Source organism: Culex quinquefasciatus, chromosome 2 (assembly GCF_015732765.1).
Source record: "Culex quinquefasciatus strain JHB chromosome 2, VPISU_Cqui_1.0_pri_paternal, whole genome shotgun sequence".
NCBI classification, from domain to species: Eukaryota; Metazoa; Arthropoda; class Insecta; order Diptera; family Culicidae; genus Culex; species Culex quinquefasciatus.
The window spans coordinates 54,382,534-54,400,027 of NC_051862.1; the positions used below are offsets into that span (position 1 = coordinate 54,382,534).

The 17,494-nt window shown below is 39.5% G+C and overlaps 6 protein-coding genes across 6 annotated transcripts; 3 read left to right on the forward strand and 3 right to left on the reverse strand.

Annotated features, from left to right (window-relative positions):
• Positions 1-4,908: 4,908 nt before the first annotated feature.
• Positions 4,909-5,710, forward strand: LOC6047112. Its single transcript, XM_001864176.2, has 2 exons — positions 4,909-5,206; positions 5,262-5,710. The coding sequence occupies exons 1-2, from the start codon at positions 4,909-4,911 to the stop codon at positions 5,708-5,710; spliced, it is 747 nt and encodes a 248-aa protein (XP_001864211.2).
• Positions 5,711-6,554: 844 nt separating this feature from the next.
• LOC6047111 lies at positions 6,555-7,460 on the forward strand. Its single transcript, XM_001864175.2, has 2 exons — positions 6,555-6,936; positions 6,997-7,460. The coding sequence occupies exons 1-2, from the start codon at positions 6,591-6,593 to the stop codon at positions 7,443-7,445; spliced, it is 795 nt and encodes a 264-aa protein (XP_001864210.2). The 5' UTR covers positions 6,555-6,590; the 3' UTR covers positions 7,446-7,460.
• On the reverse strand, positions 7,446-8,443 carry LOC6047110. Its single transcript, XM_001864174.2, has 2 exons — positions 8,089-8,443; positions 7,446-8,032 (listed from the first exon to the last, which is right to left on the reverse strand). The coding sequence occupies exons 1-2, from the start codon at positions 8,441-8,443 to the stop codon at positions 7,569-7,571; spliced, it is 819 nt and encodes a 272-aa protein (XP_001864209.2). The 3' UTR covers positions 7,446-7,568.
• Positions 8,276-9,850, forward strand: LOC6047109. The gene is made up of 4 exons (XM_038256887.1): positions 8,276-8,814; positions 8,869-9,031; positions 9,090-9,469; positions 9,536-9,850. The coding sequence occupies exons 1-4, from the start codon at positions 8,704-8,706 to the stop codon at positions 9,743-9,745; spliced, it is 864 nt and encodes a 287-aa protein (XP_038112815.1). The 5' UTR covers positions 8,276-8,703; the 3' UTR covers positions 9,746-9,850.
• A 1,210-nt stretch (positions 9,851-11,060) lies between these two features.
• On the reverse strand, positions 11,061-12,063 carry LOC6047108. Its single transcript, XM_001864172.2, has 2 exons — positions 11,666-12,063; positions 11,061-11,599 (listed from the first exon to the last, which is right to left on the reverse strand). Exons 1-2 carry the CDS (start codon positions 11,997-11,999, stop codon positions 11,127-11,129), a joined length of 807 nt encoding a protein of 268 aa, XP_001864207.2. The 5' UTR covers positions 12,000-12,063; the 3' UTR covers positions 11,061-11,126.
• Positions 12,064-15,739: 3,676 nt separating this feature from the next.
• On the reverse strand, positions 15,740-16,842 carry LOC6047107. Its single transcript, XM_001864171.2, has 2 exons — positions 16,551-16,842; positions 15,740-16,242 (listed from the first exon to the last, which is right to left on the reverse strand). The coding sequence occupies exons 1-2, from the start codon at positions 16,596-16,598 to the stop codon at positions 15,775-15,777; spliced, it is 516 nt and encodes a 171-aa protein (XP_001864206.2). The 5' UTR covers positions 16,599-16,842; the 3' UTR covers positions 15,740-15,774.
• Positions 16,843-17,494: the final 652 nt, after the last annotated feature.

Genomic DNA, 17,494 nt, shown 5'->3' on the forward strand with positions numbered 1-17,494 from the left:
TGCAATTATTTCATTCTAAAATCTTGGGAGAGAGAGAGAGATGAGAGAGAGAGAGAGAGAGAGAGAGAGAGAGAGAGAGAGAGAGAGAGAGAGAGAGAGAGAGAGAGAGAGAGAGAGAGAGAGAGAGAGAGAGAGAGAGAGAGAGAGAGAGAGAGAGAGAGAGAGAGAGAGAGAGAGAGAGAGAGACATAGTTTTTACATTTAATGTAGATTTGACTAAGACTTTATCCACTATTCCAATTACCAAGCCTACTCCGGTGGAATCGCTGGCGGCGGTTGGACTCGCAATCCAAAGGTCGTCAGTTCAAACACTGGGGTGGAAGATTCCTTAAAGTAGAAATAGGTTTGAGTGCTCTCCCCATTCAAGCCTTTGGACTCCTATGTTCGAGCAAAAACTTGTACTAAAGACCACAAAAGACCCGGGGTTCGTTAATGTGGATGGTTTGATTTTTGATTTAATCCAATATTTCCCCAAACCTTATTTCCATCAACAATAAATAATTTATGTTTGGGTGCATTCTTATATTACATACACAGTAAAAAAATTGTGATATAACATCTGGGAAGGGGTTTATGTCAGAAAAAAAGTGAAAAAAGTGTAATTTTTAAAAAGGACCAATAAACTATTGTCTTTCATATGTTTATAAGACCTTACAAAAAACACTAGAATTTGACATCTGTAATGAGTACATGATGTAATATTAACTTTATTTAGACTACACTGAAAAAGTGGTAAATTAACATTTACATAAAAGACATCCTTCCCTGTTGTAATGTTACTATGATTTTTATAACTGTGTACACATCGCAAAAATTTTGAATTTTAGACAGCTCCAGCTCGGCAGAGCCTACTATTCTACCACGTCTGAAAGTTTCAAAAAGATATTGCACACGCTTAGAGAACCGTCAAATTTGATAAGATTCCTAAGTAACATTTTTAAACCAACTACCCAAGTAGCAAGAAAAACATCGCTTTTTTATATTTTTGTTGAACAATTGCTACACAAGTGTTTTTATACGTTAATTATTGAACAAGTGTCATATCAATTGGTAAATTGTTCAAATTTTGCTCAAAAAACCATTGTTAAACATGGTTGTGTAACATAAATGCCAAATCTAGCAACGGATTACGAAAAGTTCATTTTGAAGTTAATTCTGACTTAAATGAAACATGCTTGTAGAACTCGGAGAGCAAAATGAATTTGCAGACATGATGTTTCATTTCAGTTTGCTAAACATGATAACATAGTAGATTTGACCTTTGACTTCGGTTGGGATTTCTCGTAAACAAGTTGTTTATGTGTAGTTTGCCTTCGTGTTTTAAAAACCGAGAAAGAACATGTTGATGAAACAAGCACAGAGAGTTCTAAAAATAGAAACAGCTTATGTTCAAGGGAAGTTTTAGCAGGCCTGCTCATCCAACATAACCCCTCGTGGAAAGATGCAGACGCGCGCCCGGACTTGACATTTGGAGTGATCGAGGGTTCGATACTTGCCGTGAGGATTCTTCATCAAAAAGGAAAACTGAAAATGCAGCCACCGGGGGGGGGGGACCAGCAGCAGAGTGTATATAGCAGCAAGCGATGTTGATTAGTACTAAAAAAATGAAGAAAAAAAATATCTCCAGAAGCATAATAATGAAATTGAATGATTTTTTTTGTTGATATTTTTATTATTCATCGTATCCCTGTCAAAACTGATAAATCACAATTACTAGTAGTTAAAGTATCGTAAATTGACATTACTCACAAATAAAGTTTAAAATAAAGAAAATATATTTAAAGTGAATACTTGGGACGTATATTATGAAAAGCCTTTTTAAATTTCTTGTCTGCCACGATATGTTCTTGGACGGTTCTCAAAACGATTTCCTAACTCACTTCTGAATCTTAAAGGCAGGATGTTGTTAAACGGTTCTAACAACGTTCACCTAACCCAATTCAGAACCTTATAGACAAGAGTTCTTATGAGATGTTTAACAAACGTTCTCTATGCAAGGATGATTTGCATTTGCAAAACTAACTTAAACCACGCACATTTCTGACGGATGAGAGATGTTCAACAACTGAAAAACGTGCGCTTTTTCCAGCGTTCAAGAGTCCTCAGGGACGTTGGAAAAACATAGTAAACGAGTTCAACAAGCAGTTCAGAAATCTCTTGGCGAATAAAGTGTGCTACTTGGGTAGCCAAGACCTAGTTTTAGGTTTTATGGTAGCATCTTGATTGCTTAATAGCTTATTCACCACAGCCAATAAGCAAAATCTAATTAATAAGTTCTAACAAAATTTTATGCCTCGGACATAAAACCTCCCAAGTAACATTTTTAAATCAACTAGCCACCACCTAGTTTTATTAAGGTTTTATGATAGCATTTTGATTGCTTAATAGTTTTATTTGAGCATTCAACGCAACCAATAAGCAAGAGCTAATTAATAGGTTCTAGCAGGGTTTTATACCTCGGACATAAAACCTTGTGACAATAAAAACCTCATGGCTTTCAATAAGGTTTTATGAAAGTTTTAAGAGAGTCTTGAAAACCCAACGGCAACTTCATGCCAAACGGTTTTATCGCATGCTTCTTTAAAACCAAGGGTGTTTTAGCTGTCAAGTGCCATTAGACATGCAAAAAGCTTACTTAAAATCACAAGCTCCTGAAAAAGCTTTTAACGCGGCCAATTAGCAGTGCATAAATATGGCGCTAAACGCTTGTTCGGATTGAATTTGATTGACCACCACCTTTGCTGAGAAATTTTGTGAAATCCTTAATTTTTACTGAATTTCTGATATTATTAACATAGCATTTTTTATGAAGCGAGTTGATTTTTTTGGCTCTATCTCCCCTACATTTATCAATGAAATTTCAACCGCAGCTGAATTTGAGCCTTCAATTGCGAAAAATAAGCATTCAAATTATTTTGATGACCTCCATAGATATTGATATACTTACAATCGCCGTTTTTGACAACCATCTCCATTATATCATTTGGCAGGACGAAGACTTTTGTTTTGCCAAAACAAAACCTGTTTGGCATAAGACGTTTGAAGACGTATGAAATATCATTTGATAAAAACTCAAGACTAGGTTTTAACAAAGGCTTTGAGAAGGTTGTTAGGATCTAGTTGTAAAGCTTTGAACTCCCTGGGATGGGATAAACAAAGAGAAAAAAACCTATTGTCAAACTAAACCACTTTCAACATAGCCGCTTCTGTCAACCTAAACCAGTCCTTTCTTATGAGGAGAAAATGAGAAGTATTGTAATTTGAGTTGAAAAAAAAATAAAACAATTTTAAATCAATTTCACAAATAATTTTAAATTGCATTAATAGATTGATTGAAATATTTTCAATTAAAAGGCATTTATTTCTATCGTACACCGAATGTCGACTTATCAACATTTTCATTTTAAAAAACAATACATTTCATGAACTGACGATTCTTTTGCCCATTTAAAACTATTGTTATCTTTTTTTTTTTTTGCGCGTTACATAGAAATTTCATCTAGATTGAACAATATTAAACCTGTGCGTCCCGTGAAATTAAAATGTTGCGTGAAGAAACAACATCGTAGAACTGGATTTATAAAGATTTATTAAGTTTCTGTGCATAACGGGACAACGACAGGAGCAGATTTATAGATAAGAAAAAACTTAACCTCCCATTTAATGACTTGCAGGCTTTTTAGATTTTTTTTTTAAATTGAAGTAAGAAAACTCATTCAAATCATATTGCACTTTTCAAATCCAAAAATCTTTCATATAAAAAACACATTAAAAATTAAAGAAGTGAACTTTTTCTGTCTCGTCGTGATCGTATCGTATCATTTACCTCGAGCGTGACCTCGAGTCATCTTTGATTTGCCAACAATTTCTAGTGATTTGTATTCGGCAGCTCCTTATGAACGGATCCACCGTAAAACGATGGAACATAAACTCAGGATTCTCCACCCACGTCCAACCGCAAATTTTAACAGTCAAATTAAAAAAAAACTGCGAGGAAAAACTAAACAACATTTCAACCAAAGAAAAAGTCATCCGCATGCTTGAGCACTGAGTTGAAAAACATAATCAAGAAAATTTGAATTGTCAAGCTATCTGAATCACAGATTGCTTGATATTTGTATTCGAACACGAATTTTCTTGCAAAAAAACAGAAGAAGAATACAAACGTAAACATTCAAAAAGAAGACTCTATCCAGCCGTCCCGTCCCAGTGAACTCCTATGTAGGGTTTGTAAATAGACCGTAACAACCTTTTTCGGAGGTCCTTTTGGGTGTAAGTAAGGGTTTAACGGGGTTCTGGGGATCTTGTTACGAATTAGTGGTTTTAATGTTTGTATTGGCTGATAGGTTTTATAACGGTTGTAACAGCTATGATAAAGCCTGAAATGTTACTTGGGATGTCCTTAAAACAAATTATTTATTTACGAGTGTCATAATTTCTCAAGACTATATTAACCAAATTGTCTGATATTTGAGTTGATGACTCATGGTATATCCCGTGTGAATGAAAAATTCACATTATTTATCATTGTTTAACCAAAAATCAAAAATAAACGGAAATTCAGTCACAAGATGTTCACAAATTTCAAAACTTTTTTTATAAAACCAGTTATTAAAATCATTTTTCTCTATATTTATGCAAACAATATTGAACTTCTATTAAAATGCTAATTGATTTTTTCTTAAGATGTTTTTGATTATAGTTATTAAAAATGCCTACCAAAAATTATAATTTTATCATTTTATTTAATGGATGAATTTCTCGGAACAAAAATACAACAATAAAAAAAAAGATACCATATCATATCTGCAGACTGTAATCACAGAGCAAATATCCTGAGAATAAACAACCGAAAATCACATAAAACTCAACCGTTTGATAATCCGTAACTTCAGTACAGATCTTCACCATGGAGCTTCTGGTCCTAGCGACGTTCTTTCAGCTCACGCTGCTCCAGACCAACTTCTCTCCAGTAGCGTCCTATGAACAGTGCGATGGTCAACGGTACTACAACACCTGCGGAGGCGGTGGCATGTGTCAATACGTCCTGATTTGCCTGGGAGACATGACAGAGTACAGATACTGTCCGTCTTTGGACCCCAGCAAACCATACTGTAACCGGGGAGAGTGTTCCGAAACTCCGGACTTTAGCCTGGAAGACTGCTCCCCAAGGGTGATTTATTGCTCTGGTACTGGGATATTCCCTGGTAAGATTTTGTTCTTTCTTTGTTTTGAGTGATTTTTAATACTATGCATTCGCAGATCCAGATGTGTGTTCGTTGTACCACAATTGCACATCGCCGCAGGTGCTGTCCACCGTACTGCAGTGTCCCGAGGGGGAAGTCTTTGATCCGGAAGCGTTGGCCTGTAAACTGCCAACTGGGCCGGAAAATTGCATGAGAGTTCGATGTACGGTGGACGAGCTGTTTTCCCGCTACGGAACCAGCAAACGCTTCTACGGATACTGCGAATTGATGCCCAACGGATATTCGTATTCCGATACTAGAATCTACAGGTGCCCGGATGGGACCACGTTCAACGGACGCATGTGTTCGTACCAGTGCCCTGAAGTGGGTCGTTTTGCAAACGGTGCCAACCCGAGTGCCTATTACGAGTGTTACGAACAGGGCGGTGAAGCGATCAGCATGACTTGTGCCCCAGGGAAGGTGTTTGATGCATCTAGATCGGCGTGTAGGACACCGATGGTGTAAGTTAAGAACGTAAAGTGTATAATCGATAAATTACATCTTAAAACTCAGAAAGTGTGTCGCGTCTTCCTGAAATATCTCGTACCAAATAAAAAGTTGCCAAATTCCATAGTTTATTCAATTATTTCGGGTATGGTTCATAAGTAGGTCAAAAGGTTTATTTGGTGTTTTATTTCAATCTTATTTTTATTTTTCACCAAGAGATACATTCATAGCCATCATAAATCACATTAAGGCTTGTATTTTATGTTATCATTGGTGAAGTACCGCTTATCACTTGACTAACAACCGGATCTAAATTCGGCTCTATTGAGTTCATGTTGTAAAGATTGACTTACGCATTTGGTTATCTTTATCAATAACACTGGTTGACATTTTTTGATTGCATAGAAAAGTGTTCTTTCAAAATAATTACTATATTAATTTTTTTAAAGAAAATTACTCTATTCAACGTTTTGAAGATGATATCAGTAAAAGGGTCAGTTTCGTCAAAATATGATAGATTTGGACTCCCTGAACACTCACCAATCGACAGAGCTAAACTTTAGTGAATTTCCTATCAATAAATAAAATTTTAAATTTCTGTGATACATATTTAAAAAAAAAAACATGCGCACTTACGTACAGCATGAAAGCAAAAGTAAGGTGGTAAATTATTATTTATTGGCAAAAACTTCACTTGTATTCAATTCTGTTGATTTGAACGTGTTTAGGGAGCCCACATTCATCATACCTTGACGAAATTGAACTACATCAACAATCCAAAGTTATGTTTCAAGTCTGATTGAGTTTTTGAAAGCCACTGTACCCCCTCGTTCCAAATTATTCTCCAGCTATAAAAGCTCCGAACCTCAATCACAAGTCCTAGTTCACCTCTATCAGTATGAAGCTTCTCATTCTCGTGGTATCGGTCCAGCTAGTCGCTCTAATCCGGGCGGATATTCCCGGAACCTTCCTAAACCGTACCACCCATCGAGGTGTAGATCCATCTGCTGCGGCAGCGTCTTCGGACCAGCAGTGCGATGGCCTGAGCTATTACACCACCTGCACTCCCGGCATGTGTGAAATGGTTCAGGTGTGCTTGGGCGCCTCAACGGAGTATCGCTACTGCAGCATGGTGAATCCCGATAAGCCGTTTTGCAACAAGGGCGAGTGTTCGGATGTGCCCGACTTTAGTGGCGGCTGTGAACCTAATCATTTGTGGTGTACCGGAGAGGGCTGGTTCCCGGGTGAGATTTTTGGGGAGAATGGGAGGTTTGGATGGTGTTGACGATCTTTTTCGTCCGTAGATCCTAACGTTTGCTGGCTGTATCACTACTGCGAAGAATTGAACGTAATGTCCGACGTGGCCATGTGTCCTGCGGGATATGTTTACAATCCGGAAACTAGTATGTGTAAAAAGAAGCTATCCGACGAAGACTGTATCCGGATTGAGTGTGACGCCGATGAGGTATTGTCTCCGTACGGTGAGAGTAAACGTTACTTTGGATTCTGTCAGCTGGAAGGGGCTATGTCGATCAACATCCGGATGTACCAGTGTCCAGATGATACCAAGTTCAACGGCAAAGGATGTGTGTACGAGTGTACGGCAGTAGGAAGATTCGGTGTAGATTCGGATCCAAGTGTTTTCTATACTTGTTTTGAGGTTGGAGGTGAAGCAATGCTAGAAAAGTGTCCTGTAGGTAAAACGTTTGACAAATCCAAAGGAGTCTGCACAATTCCTCCACCAACAAATTAGTACCTTTATCTTGAACCATAATTCCTTTATTATCCAGAAAAGCTTTCAAACGAATCAATAGCTTTGTAATCTACCACATATCTCAATAAATATCCGCATAACCACATAATTTCCCAAATTTTCTCACGTGCAATACCCCAACGTTTGGTTGAACGTAGTCGCCCCACTTGGTCCCACTGGGCATCTTCTCAGCTGGGACACCATTCGACCGTTAGACAGGTAGCATTGGTAGTACGTGTTCAGATCGTTGGTGTTTACAAAATTACCCTGTCCGAAGCAGGTATAAACACAAGATCGCGTGTTCATGTTGAAAACGGCCCGATTTGGACATTTGAAGATGTGCGGAGTTGGCGCCGCTCCGGTGGTCGCTGCAGCTGCACAGTACGCGTAATACCGCTGGGAAGATCCGTAGTACACGAAGGTGTTGCTAGCGTTACAGGTAACGGACACGCACGACTGGTACAGCGTGGAGCGGCACGCCAGTACGGCCACGCTGAACGCATACCCCGGAGGACATTCGTACACCGCGGATTGTACGGCCGTTCCAACCGACAGACACAAGTGGTAGTAGCGGCAGTTGACGGGATCTGTGGGTAAACCATCATTACAATGCAGTTCACTTAGGATACTCTCTTCAACCTACCCGGTAGTAGCCCCAGCGAGGCACACGTAATAGCTGCAGGCTGCCCGGCCTCGGCGCCACCGCAGTCACTCGACGGGGTTGTTGAGCAGGTGGCCTCTACCTCGCCTTCGTTGCAGTACGGAGTGGCTGTGCCACAGGTGGCCGATCCAATGGATGCACCAGCGACGCACACGTCCACCGCGGTACAGCTGGAGCAGACCGAGGACTTGCCCGTTCCGTCGGCGCAGTCACCGGCAGTGAATACTCGTGCTAGAGGGGACACTCGTGTTCCTGGGACGTCGAACGGATCCTGAGCTTGAAGGTAGGTCAGCTGTAGCAGCAGCGTTGCTGCCAAGGCTAAACGAGCACGATCCATCGTGAGAATGGTTGGACACTGACGTTAGGAAAGTACTTCAAGCAGTGTCTTTTATAGTCAGTTTATCAAAGATTAAAGAAGGGATGGCTACCGTGTTAGTTGAAGCTTAAATAATGACATTGAGATATGATCATTTTCTTCCAAGAACTACTATTTTCAATCTGGAACTAGCTAATTCGTAGAAGTAGTTCTGCAAACCTCGACTTATGATAAGAAAGAAACTACCTGTCTACATTTAGTTCAGGATCTGCATCAGCGCAATGTCGAATTTGCTCCATACTTTTCTGATTTTAGCACCTTTCATAACCTTTTCCAAGACTCAGTGTACTACCGGATCAAGATTTGCATGCGCAAATTGTTCCACCGTTAGCGTAAGTATCCAAACGACATCATAGCTCAAATCCATGACTCCAAACCCCCAACAGGTTTGCTCGTACGGAGGCATTCAAGTTGACACGTTCCGCTGTGACTCGGTCAATGCAAGTCGTCCCTTCTGCTCCGGCAACACTGGAGTCTGCAAAAGTGCCCCAGAAGGAAGTTGCATCCAACCAAGTGAACTATGTCCGCGTGCTTCGGATACCTTTCCAAGTAAGTGTAGGATCATCCCAGAATACTCCAAACCACCTCAAGGTAACGCTTCCTCCAGATCCATCCAACTGTTTGCAGTACATCCACTGTGATGCCCAAAAGCAAGCCCAAACAGTCCGCTGCTCACCGAGCAGTTACGTGTACGACCATTCCACCAGATCTTGCAAGCAGCGCCAGACCAGCAACGACTGCTTCCAGGTCAACTGCGCCCTGGCAAGCAATCTCAACTGCTGGACATCCTATCGACCCGTTCCAAAACTCGCATTCTACTGCTCCATCGCCGTAGGCCCGATGACCTTCGAATGCTCCACCGGCGAAAACCAAATCTTCAATGTCGTCAGCCGGTCGTGCGTCTTTGGCTGTCCCAGTGAAGGTCGCTTCCCGGTTCCGGATGACGGCACCAAGTACTACCAGTGTGCTCGTGGGGTGTACGGTGTGGTGCGGGTTTTAGATAAGGTGGTGTAAATTTAATGACTGATAAACTCTATCTCACTGCGATTACAGCTTGTGGCGCAGAAAGTCTCATGTTCAGCGGGTTTGGTGTTTGATCCGAGTTTGGCTAATTGTACCGTGGCGTCATCAACAACAACAGAACCCGCAACAACTTTGGTGACCGTCGGATCTACAACTGCTGTCGATACGACAGAACTTACAACAAGTCCTGCGGAAACAACGACTTCTTCAACAGCTACTGAAACGTCTACTTCTAATTAAGCTGCATCTTAAATGGAACCACTTGATGCACAAAAAGGTTGTTGAAATTTTCTTTTACTTTTACACTTTTACTAAAAACGAAGTCGTTTTCGCGACGTTCCCTTGTTATTTTTAAAAAAATTGATTTAAAAACCCATTTTAAATCCTTGTACTCAGAATAATAAGCTTTATCGTTGCGATCAATAATATCATCAATTTAAGCATAATTTTAGGAGCCAATTGCCTCAACAATCAGGCCTTTCAGGACACCTAGTTTCGAGTAGGCATAATCGGCTCCCCTTCTACTAACATTTATACACATGATCCTCTGTAATTACTCTTAGGTTTAAGAAAAATGTGATTACATTTATAGTTTCGGAAAGGACCTAATAAAAATTATTTTATAAAAAAACGAACAATTTGATTTTTTGATTTTGACAAACAAAAATGAATTTATATAGGGCTTTTTTTTATAAATGTCATTTATTTTATTCATTTTCTAGTCAATTACATGTCATTTAAGTTCCCTTATAATACTTCCACGAGTCCCTGTTCTTCTTCAACTCTTCTTCCGTAATTTGTCTTGGATTGTCAATTCCCTGTATGTCCGTTTGAAAAGCATGCTCTTGGTTACAATTATCCAATTTGATTTGGTTCAATCTATTGTTCTGTTCTCCATCTCTATGTGACTTTTTGTTATCTTTCGAGTTATTTTGCTTTAAATCTATTCTTTGTTTTGCCTCTTTGTCTTCATGGTTCTCGCAGTTGGCTACAACTAGCAAGCAACCTGGTTGAGCGACTTCAGAACCATTGTTTCTTGAAGATGAGCAGCCATCTTCTTTTTCAGAAGTTGGCAGTCTATTGTTCTTCATTTTCCTTCCCGGACAGTTGACCTTCAGATGATCATGTGAACCACACTTAAAACAAGAACTGGTTTGTCCATCATAAAAAACTCGAGCAGATACGGTAAAAAGCACTCAAATCACCACTTTTCCAGTTTTGTTTTCGAAAGAATTCAAATACTTCCTTATCCGTGGGGATCCTAGCTCCTTCTCCAAAGCTGAGACGCAAAGTGAAATTACGTTTCTGCTCCATTTTGTCCGAATTTATCCTTGAACCTTACAATGAGCAAAATGCTCTACGCTCCAAAAGCACGTCCGCTTTGTCTGAGTTGCACTTCCAAACTGCTTTAGGACCCTATTGAAGAGAATTCGGGAGCCCTTCAAGTTTATGTTTCTCATGATTTATGAATGCGATTTTTTCTATTTTAGTTATATTTTTCAATGTTAAAAATTGTGGTCCCCTAACAGATAAAGACACAAAAAATATTCGCAACTTTCGGTTCCTAGCATGCTTGTTTTATTTTGAAACGGTAACCCATTACACTGTATCGTCAACAACCTTACAGCTGGATAACTTCCGCACGTGCGTTCCACGGAATGCAAACGCCCAGATTGATATCGACCACCCTTCCCCACGGGCACTTGTTCGTGATGGACTCCAGCTGGCCGGCCTCGTTTCGGACGCACTCGTACCAGATGTACTGCGACCGGACATCGGCGAATCTGCCCTCGGTCTTACAGTCGTACACGCACTTCTGGCCATCGAACTTGGTTCCCTCGGCGCACCGGAACACCCGGACGGCGGTCGCATAGCCAACCTGCATGGCGCAGTACCCGAAGAAGCGCTCACTGGTTCCGTACTTGGAGAAAACCTCGTTGGCCTTGCAGTTGATCACCATACACTGGGCGTCGTTCTCGCGCTTGCGGCACTCCAGGGTGTCCGGGTTGAACACGCTATCGCCGGGGCACTGGTACACCTCAGACGGGAAGCCTCCCTTCTGGCAGTAGTGGAACATCTGGCACACGAAAGGATCTGTCAAACGGAACGCATTTGAGATTGTTCAAAACTGTTGGTGTCACGCCCACGACTTCAACTCACCCGGGAAGAAACCCTCATCCGAGCACCAGATAGGCTGGGGCTGGCAGGCACCCTCGAACGTTGGAACTCCCGAGCACTGGCCGTTGTTGCAGTACGGCTTGTCCGGCGACAGCGATCCACAGTGCCGCGAGGTCACCTCGGTGCCCAAGCAAACCTGGACGGTGTCACACGAGGTACACGTCGAGTAGTGGCCCAACCCGTCGCATGGTTCCACAGTGGAGTCCACACCCTTCTTGATCGCCGAAACGGTCCGGTTTATACGATTGCCGGGAAAGTCCGCACGGATCTGCGACAGCTGAACCAGGGCAACGAAAACTACCAACTTGGACAACATTGTGAAGCAAGCTCCGATACTGATTGGTTGACGACCCGCTGAAGCTTTTATAGCTAATTGATACCGAGCATCGTTGGGGGTCGCCTTTTTAAACTTGGGAAAAGTGAAAAATCAAGCAAAATTTCGGCTTGTACAACATTGAACTCTCTAATTGAACATTTCTGATTACATTTGCAGATAATTTTTTTTGAAAGTGTTCAAGGCAACCATGCATTGTTTTATCATCAGTCTTCAGTAAGAAATTCAACCAGCGCATGTAATAATAATGTGTGCAGGTTGTGCGAACATCAGATGGTCATTAACGATAGTAATGCCCAGACAGTCGCGTGGTTGGAAATTGACACGTGTTTGATCGAGTGACTAAATCAGCTGCCAAATTTATACCACCAAAAAAGTGATGTCAGATCTTTCATTGGTTATGACTCATCCCTAAGCAGGATTTGTTATCGGTACCACTATGAGAAATAAAATTATGTTCAACTAAATCAAAAAGTTTTTTTGAAAATTACAAAATGTAAGCTATGAAAAAACTAAAAATACTAAACCTCATTTGCTAGAAATTATCCATTAAGACACAAGTGTGTCCCGAAAGAGATATGATGTTGTGGAAACCTTTTAACTCACCCGGATTTCAAAAGGGTATTTAGAACTCGCGATTCACGATTCAAAAAAAAATTGCCTGTTTTCATAGAAAATATCATATTTTGCTATAAAACATTGAAAAATTAGTTCGAATTGCCCCGTAATACACTTCAAATTATAGTTAGGGGTCCCACCAATAATGTTCTGCATTCATACTGATCCAGGAAGTCGTAATTTTTCATTAAAAACATGATAAAATTGAAAAATGTTTTTTTCTGTCAGAAATTTTAAAGTTTTTTTTTCTAAAAAATAGCTTAAAAAGTTTACTACAAAAACCAATACCAATACCAATCTTGTAGGCAACATCTTTCTTATCAATTTTGCTTCTTGAATAATTAGTTTTATCACTTCAGTGCCAAGAAAAAGTCATTTTGTTAAAATAAAAATGACGATGAAATTCCCAATGAAAACTCAATTTTGTCACTTACATTACTGTTTCAGCTACTGCCAGCATGTTTTTGCTTTCAAACCATTAGCATTGTTTTATTTAATCAATTTGAAAAGCAAAATTAATATTATATTTTTCGTTTATTTGACTATTTAGTTCATCCAGATCCTTTTTTTTTTTTGAAAATTTTGGGGAAAGGTTATTTTTCTGTAAATTGCTAATCGCGACTTCTAAACGATTTTTGGAAATTTTTCGTTGTATGACAACATTGTTCCAGAGGCAAAAACCTATTGAAATCCGGGTGAACCTGAAGGTTCCACAACATCACTCTTTTTTTTGGAACACACTAGTATGTCACACTAAAATCTTTTAGCAGGAAAAAATGTAAATTATTTACACTTTTCATAAACAAAAATTGTTTAAAAAAACAACTTTGCGTAAGGTTACGGTTTGACGAACCCACACCACCCTCCCCTCTCCTACTTCTTCACGCTTGCGGGACAAAAAAAATATCAAAAAACATCAAAATTTCAATGAAAATGTTGTTGTTTAAACCAATCAAAAATACATTCCACTTCGCTTAGAACCGTTTTAAGCATGTGTTGGTTTATTCAAATTGACATGAATTCAACTGAATTTTCGATGTACAATAACTCGAAAAGTTATTTTTTCGCTTATTGAAAACTATTGATTGGAAATAATCTGTGTAATGTTGAATTTTTGGCCCTTTTGAAGTGTTAGTTTTGATTTAAACGTTTTGAAAACATTGTTTTCGAAAAAAACGGAAATGTTCGCGAATGTTTCTTATCTTAGCATTGTAAATCAGACCATAAGTTGCTGAGATATCGATATTAGCATATCGTCAGCTGTGTGCTATCTTGTGACAACGACCATTTTGGTCGAAAATGAGTTAATGATGACGTTTTGCTATACTTAACAAACACTACAAGATGCTTTAACCCGATTTTGGAAACTCGCTTCCGTTTCCCGGATATTGCAATACACACTTGCTGAAATTAAATTGATTTCATGGATTTTCTTTGAAAAAATTGGAAGTAACATTTTAAAATGGCTGTATGTCGAGAACTACATCAGCAAACCTTCTGAAACTTGGTCCAGAGATACTTGACAGTCATATGAAGCAAAAAACATCATTATCTCGAAATGCATATTCTTTAAAGTGCTGAAATTAATTTGATTTCATGGATTTTCTTTGCAAAAATCGGAAATAACATTTTAAAATGGCTCTATCTCGAGAACTACATCAGCAAACCTCCTGAAACTTGGCCCAGAGATACTTGACAGTCATATGAAGCAAAAAACATCATTATCTCGAAATGCATATTCTTTAAAGTGCTGAAATTGTATTGATTTTATGGATTTTCTTTGAAAAAATCAGAAATAACATTTTAAAATGGCTGTATCTCGAGAACTGCATCAGCAAACCTTCTGAAACTGCTTTTCAGATTTTTGTTTACATTATTCACTGTATCTTTTAACTGGTGTAACCAAATAAGTTGAAACTTGGAGCGTTTGTTAAGCGATAGTATACAAACCGATTGCTTTAAAAAGTTTGGATCTATCATTCATAGTTTTGAAATTACCAACAAACTTTAAAAATCGATTTTCTCGAAAAGTACTAAATGGTCGTTGTCACAAGATAGCACACAACTGACGATATGGTGATTTTCATAAATATGTTTTCAAAAGTGAGCAAACATGTGCACTTATTTTAAAAAAATGAAAAACTATAACTATTTTCAAAAAAGTCACCTAAAAAAGGCTTTAACTTGAAAACGGAGCACATTATCTGAATTTCACTAGAGTACTTTTTGATTGCAAATTTAATTTTACATCGAAAAATGATGTTGAAAAATGTTTGCGACCGATATTTTGATTTTTTGAAAAAAAACAGTATTGATTAAAAAATTCCTGGAACCTGGAAATTTCTGAAAAGTTGGCATTTGATATCCCCTAAAACATATTAAAAAATAAAAAAAAATAAAAATAGTGTTGTTTTTTGCAAATCAAGTTGAAGTGACAAAAAGTCAAATTTAAATCACATTTTTTCTACCGTGCATCATTTTTTTCAGTGCAGTCCTTATCCATACCTACAACTTTGCCGAAGACACCAAATCGATCAAAAATTCCTTCAAATGATATAGATTCTTGAATTTGCATTTATCATTTTGGTATGGACAGCTGCTAAATTTGTAAGGGAAATTATATGGACTAATGATGCAAAATGGCTTCTTTGGGCATACCGAAAGCACCATAAAAGTTTCAGCCGGATTAAAAAATGCAAAAATTAAAATTGAAAAAAGACCGACTTCGTAAAGAATTGCTCAGTAGCGAATTAAAATTAACGAATCCGCTCTGTATTATTCTTCGTGTGGTCCAAATATTTTATTTTTTTAATCGTTTAGAGCTAAAACGTGGTTTTAATCTTTTTCCCATTTTGTTTTCAATGGAATTTATCACCATCTCTTCCCGGACAATTTTACATGAGAATCAATAATAACATCAGAGTTAACAGTTTTTCGAGCAGTTTGGCATAGATATTGATAGCTCTTTCCAATTAGTCTACTTTTTTGCTTAAAAAACTGATTATTTCCAACAAACACATCTTATTTTTTTTATTTAAATTTATGTTATGTTTTACATCTAAAAATAATCATAATTTAAATTTAAATAATAAAATAAAATATAATACTTTGCAACAATAAACATCTTATTTCCAAGAAATCAAATATCTTCTAATTCCACTGCTGGGTCCACCTTCCTCTTCGTACTCCACGTAACCGCGACCGATTCCGTCGTTCCACTCAACGTCCTTGCCTCATTTGATCGCGTCACTCCCGTCACTGCATCGGTTGGCCGCGATTTACCACCATCGTCATCCTCGGGCTCCGATGCCGGTGGCCGGATGTTCGGTTCCGTCGCCGCGAGTACTCTCTTCAACAGTGCATCAATCAGCGCTGCACTTCCGGCGCCATTATTGTTGGCACCGCCGCCAGGCTCCCCTCCTCCACCGACGGCCAACCTCGGGGCTTTGTTCGCACCGTTACCGCCGACCCAGTCAAACACGGACGGATTATTGTTTCCGGCATCGCTGACCACGCTCACCAGCCGGTTGTTGCTGGTGTCACCGGACAGATTGATTGTGATATCACTTCCGTTCGCCACCAGCACCAGGACGGGGGCGGGGGAGGCCTGGAAAGAGGGGTGGTGAGAAAGTGAGGAAAACCCGGATTCAATTTTCCGCTTGATTTCAAGTACGTGGTGGCAGTGTAGGGTGAAGTAATTAATTTCCAACTGATCAATTTGTTTTTGCATTTTTTTAACTTTTGATTTTGAAAAGTGGCAAATGAAAAAAAAATAAATGATTCCTTGTAAAGTTGAACAGTTTCTCTAAATTTTTAGAGTTTACCCTAAGTGCTTGAACCCACATTTTTCCAGTTTATTCAGGTGTCCAGGACACTCTCTACCGACATTCTTCTCACACATTGAATTCTATTTACCCAAGCCAATCCCATCAGTCCGGTGAACGTAATTAAAACGGAACGCATGGCTGGAAGTCACGATTCGGTGGATTTCCTATCAACTATACTATTGTGGCGGTAGATCCTTGTCACCACAGGACTCTCTCGCTCTCCCAGCCAGCCAGACCGACGTCTTTCGTAATCCCGTTTCGAATTTATGTCTCACTAGCCAAGAAGGAGTGACCAAAACCACAGCATCCGCACGACTGAACGATACCCGACAAGTCCGGCCGAGCAACAAGTTAGAAATTTAAGCTAGAGATGGTGCACGCCCAACTGCCTTAGTAGCGCTGACTAATCTAGAGAAAGAGTGGTCTTACGAGAAATGGAAACTGAGTTTTACGAGGCTGGATCTAGCTCTCGAGAAGCACACTTTGCTGGTGGTACCTTGGGAACAATGTTTACTGCCCTAGCTGGCCTTTTTACAGCCTTTCCCTCCTCTGGAATGTGTACTTGGCTGCCTCAGTTGCACTAACTGGCCTGGCCTGCAGCAGAGATAAGAAGGGCAAACACGGCCAAAGGGATTTGGTTGCAACTGGCAAAAACACAAACCAATGCAATAAGTGTGTTTTCGTAGCCGGCCATCTCTTCCGTATCTTTCCGGGAAAGAGGTAATAACCGATGCCATTTGGATGACCTGAAGAAGAACTTTTGAGATATGCCCGAATGTGACTTGAATTAATCGACTAGCATTGTATTTCCTTTTCCGTTTATCTTAGTAATTCGTGATGTTGATTTGGTCAAACAATTTAAAGTAATAAACAATGACCAATGGGCAACTCACACGAAATCGGGAAAAGTTGCCTCGACCCCTCTTCGATTTGCGTGAAACTTTTTTCTAAGGGGTAACTTTTGTCCCTGATCACGAATCCGAGGACCGTTTTTTGAAATCTCGTGACGGAGGGGCGGTACGACCCCTTCCA

What these genes read in the sequence shown, in the direction of transcription:
- LOC6047112 (XM_001864176.2), top strand. Translation starts at nt 4,909, where the DNA reads ATGGAGCTTCTGGTCCTAGCGACGTTCTTTCAGCTCACGCTGCTCCAG. An exon ending in TGGTACTGGGATATTCCCTG is followed by an intron (nt 5,207 to 5,261) that starts GTAAGATTTTGT and finishes ATGCATTCGCAG; the next exon opens with ATCCAGATGTGTGTTCGTTG.
- LOC6047111 (XM_001864175.2), top strand. Translation starts at nt 6,591, where the DNA reads ATGAAGCTTCTCATTCTCGTGGTATCGGTCCAGCTAGTCGCTCTAATC. An exon ending in CGGAGAGGGCTGGTTCCCGG is followed by an intron (nt 6,937 to 6,996) that starts GTGAGATTTTTG and finishes TTTCGTCCGTAG; the next exon opens with ATCCTAACGTTTGCTGGCTG.
- LOC6047110 (XM_001864174.2), bottom strand. Translation starts at nt 8,443, where the DNA reads ATGGATCGTGCTCGTTTAGCCTTGGCAGCAACGCTGCTGCTACAGCTG. An exon ending in CTCGCTGGGGCTACTACCGG is followed by an intron (nt 8,033 to 8,088) that starts GTAGGTTGAAGA and finishes GTTTACCCACAG; the next exon opens with ATCCCGTCAACTGCCGCTAC.
- LOC6047109 (XM_038256887.1), top strand. Translation starts at nt 8,704, where the DNA reads ATGTCGAATTTGCTCCATACTTTTCTGATTTTAGCACCTTTCATAACC. An exon ending in TGCTTCGGATACCTTTCCAA is followed by an intron (nt 9,032 to 9,089) that starts GTAAGTGTAGGA and finishes CGCTTCCTCCAG; the next exon opens with ATCCATCCAACTGTTTGCAG. An exon ending in CTCGTGGGGTGTACGGTGTG is followed by an intron (nt 9,470 to 9,535) that starts GTGCGGGTTTTA and finishes CTGCGATTACAG; the next exon opens with CTTGTGGCGCAGAAAGTCTC.
- LOC6047108 (XM_001864172.2), bottom strand. Translation starts at nt 11,999, where the DNA reads ATGTTGTCCAAGTTGGTAGTTTTCGTTGCCCTGGTTCAGCTGTCGCAG. An exon ending in GGATGAGGGTTTCTTCCCGG is followed by an intron (nt 11,600 to 11,665) that starts GTGAGTTGAAGT and finishes TCCGTTTGACAG; the next exon opens with ATCCTTTCGTGTGCCAGATG.
- LOC6047107 (XM_001864171.2), bottom strand. Translation starts at nt 16,598, where the DNA reads ATGCGTTCCGTTTTAATTACGTTCACCGGACTGATGGGATTGGCTTGG. An exon ending in GACTGATGGGATTGGCTTGG is followed by an intron (nt 16,243 to 16,550) that starts GTAAATAGAATT and finishes CCCTCTTTCCAG; the next exon opens with GCCTCCCCCGCCCCCGTCCT.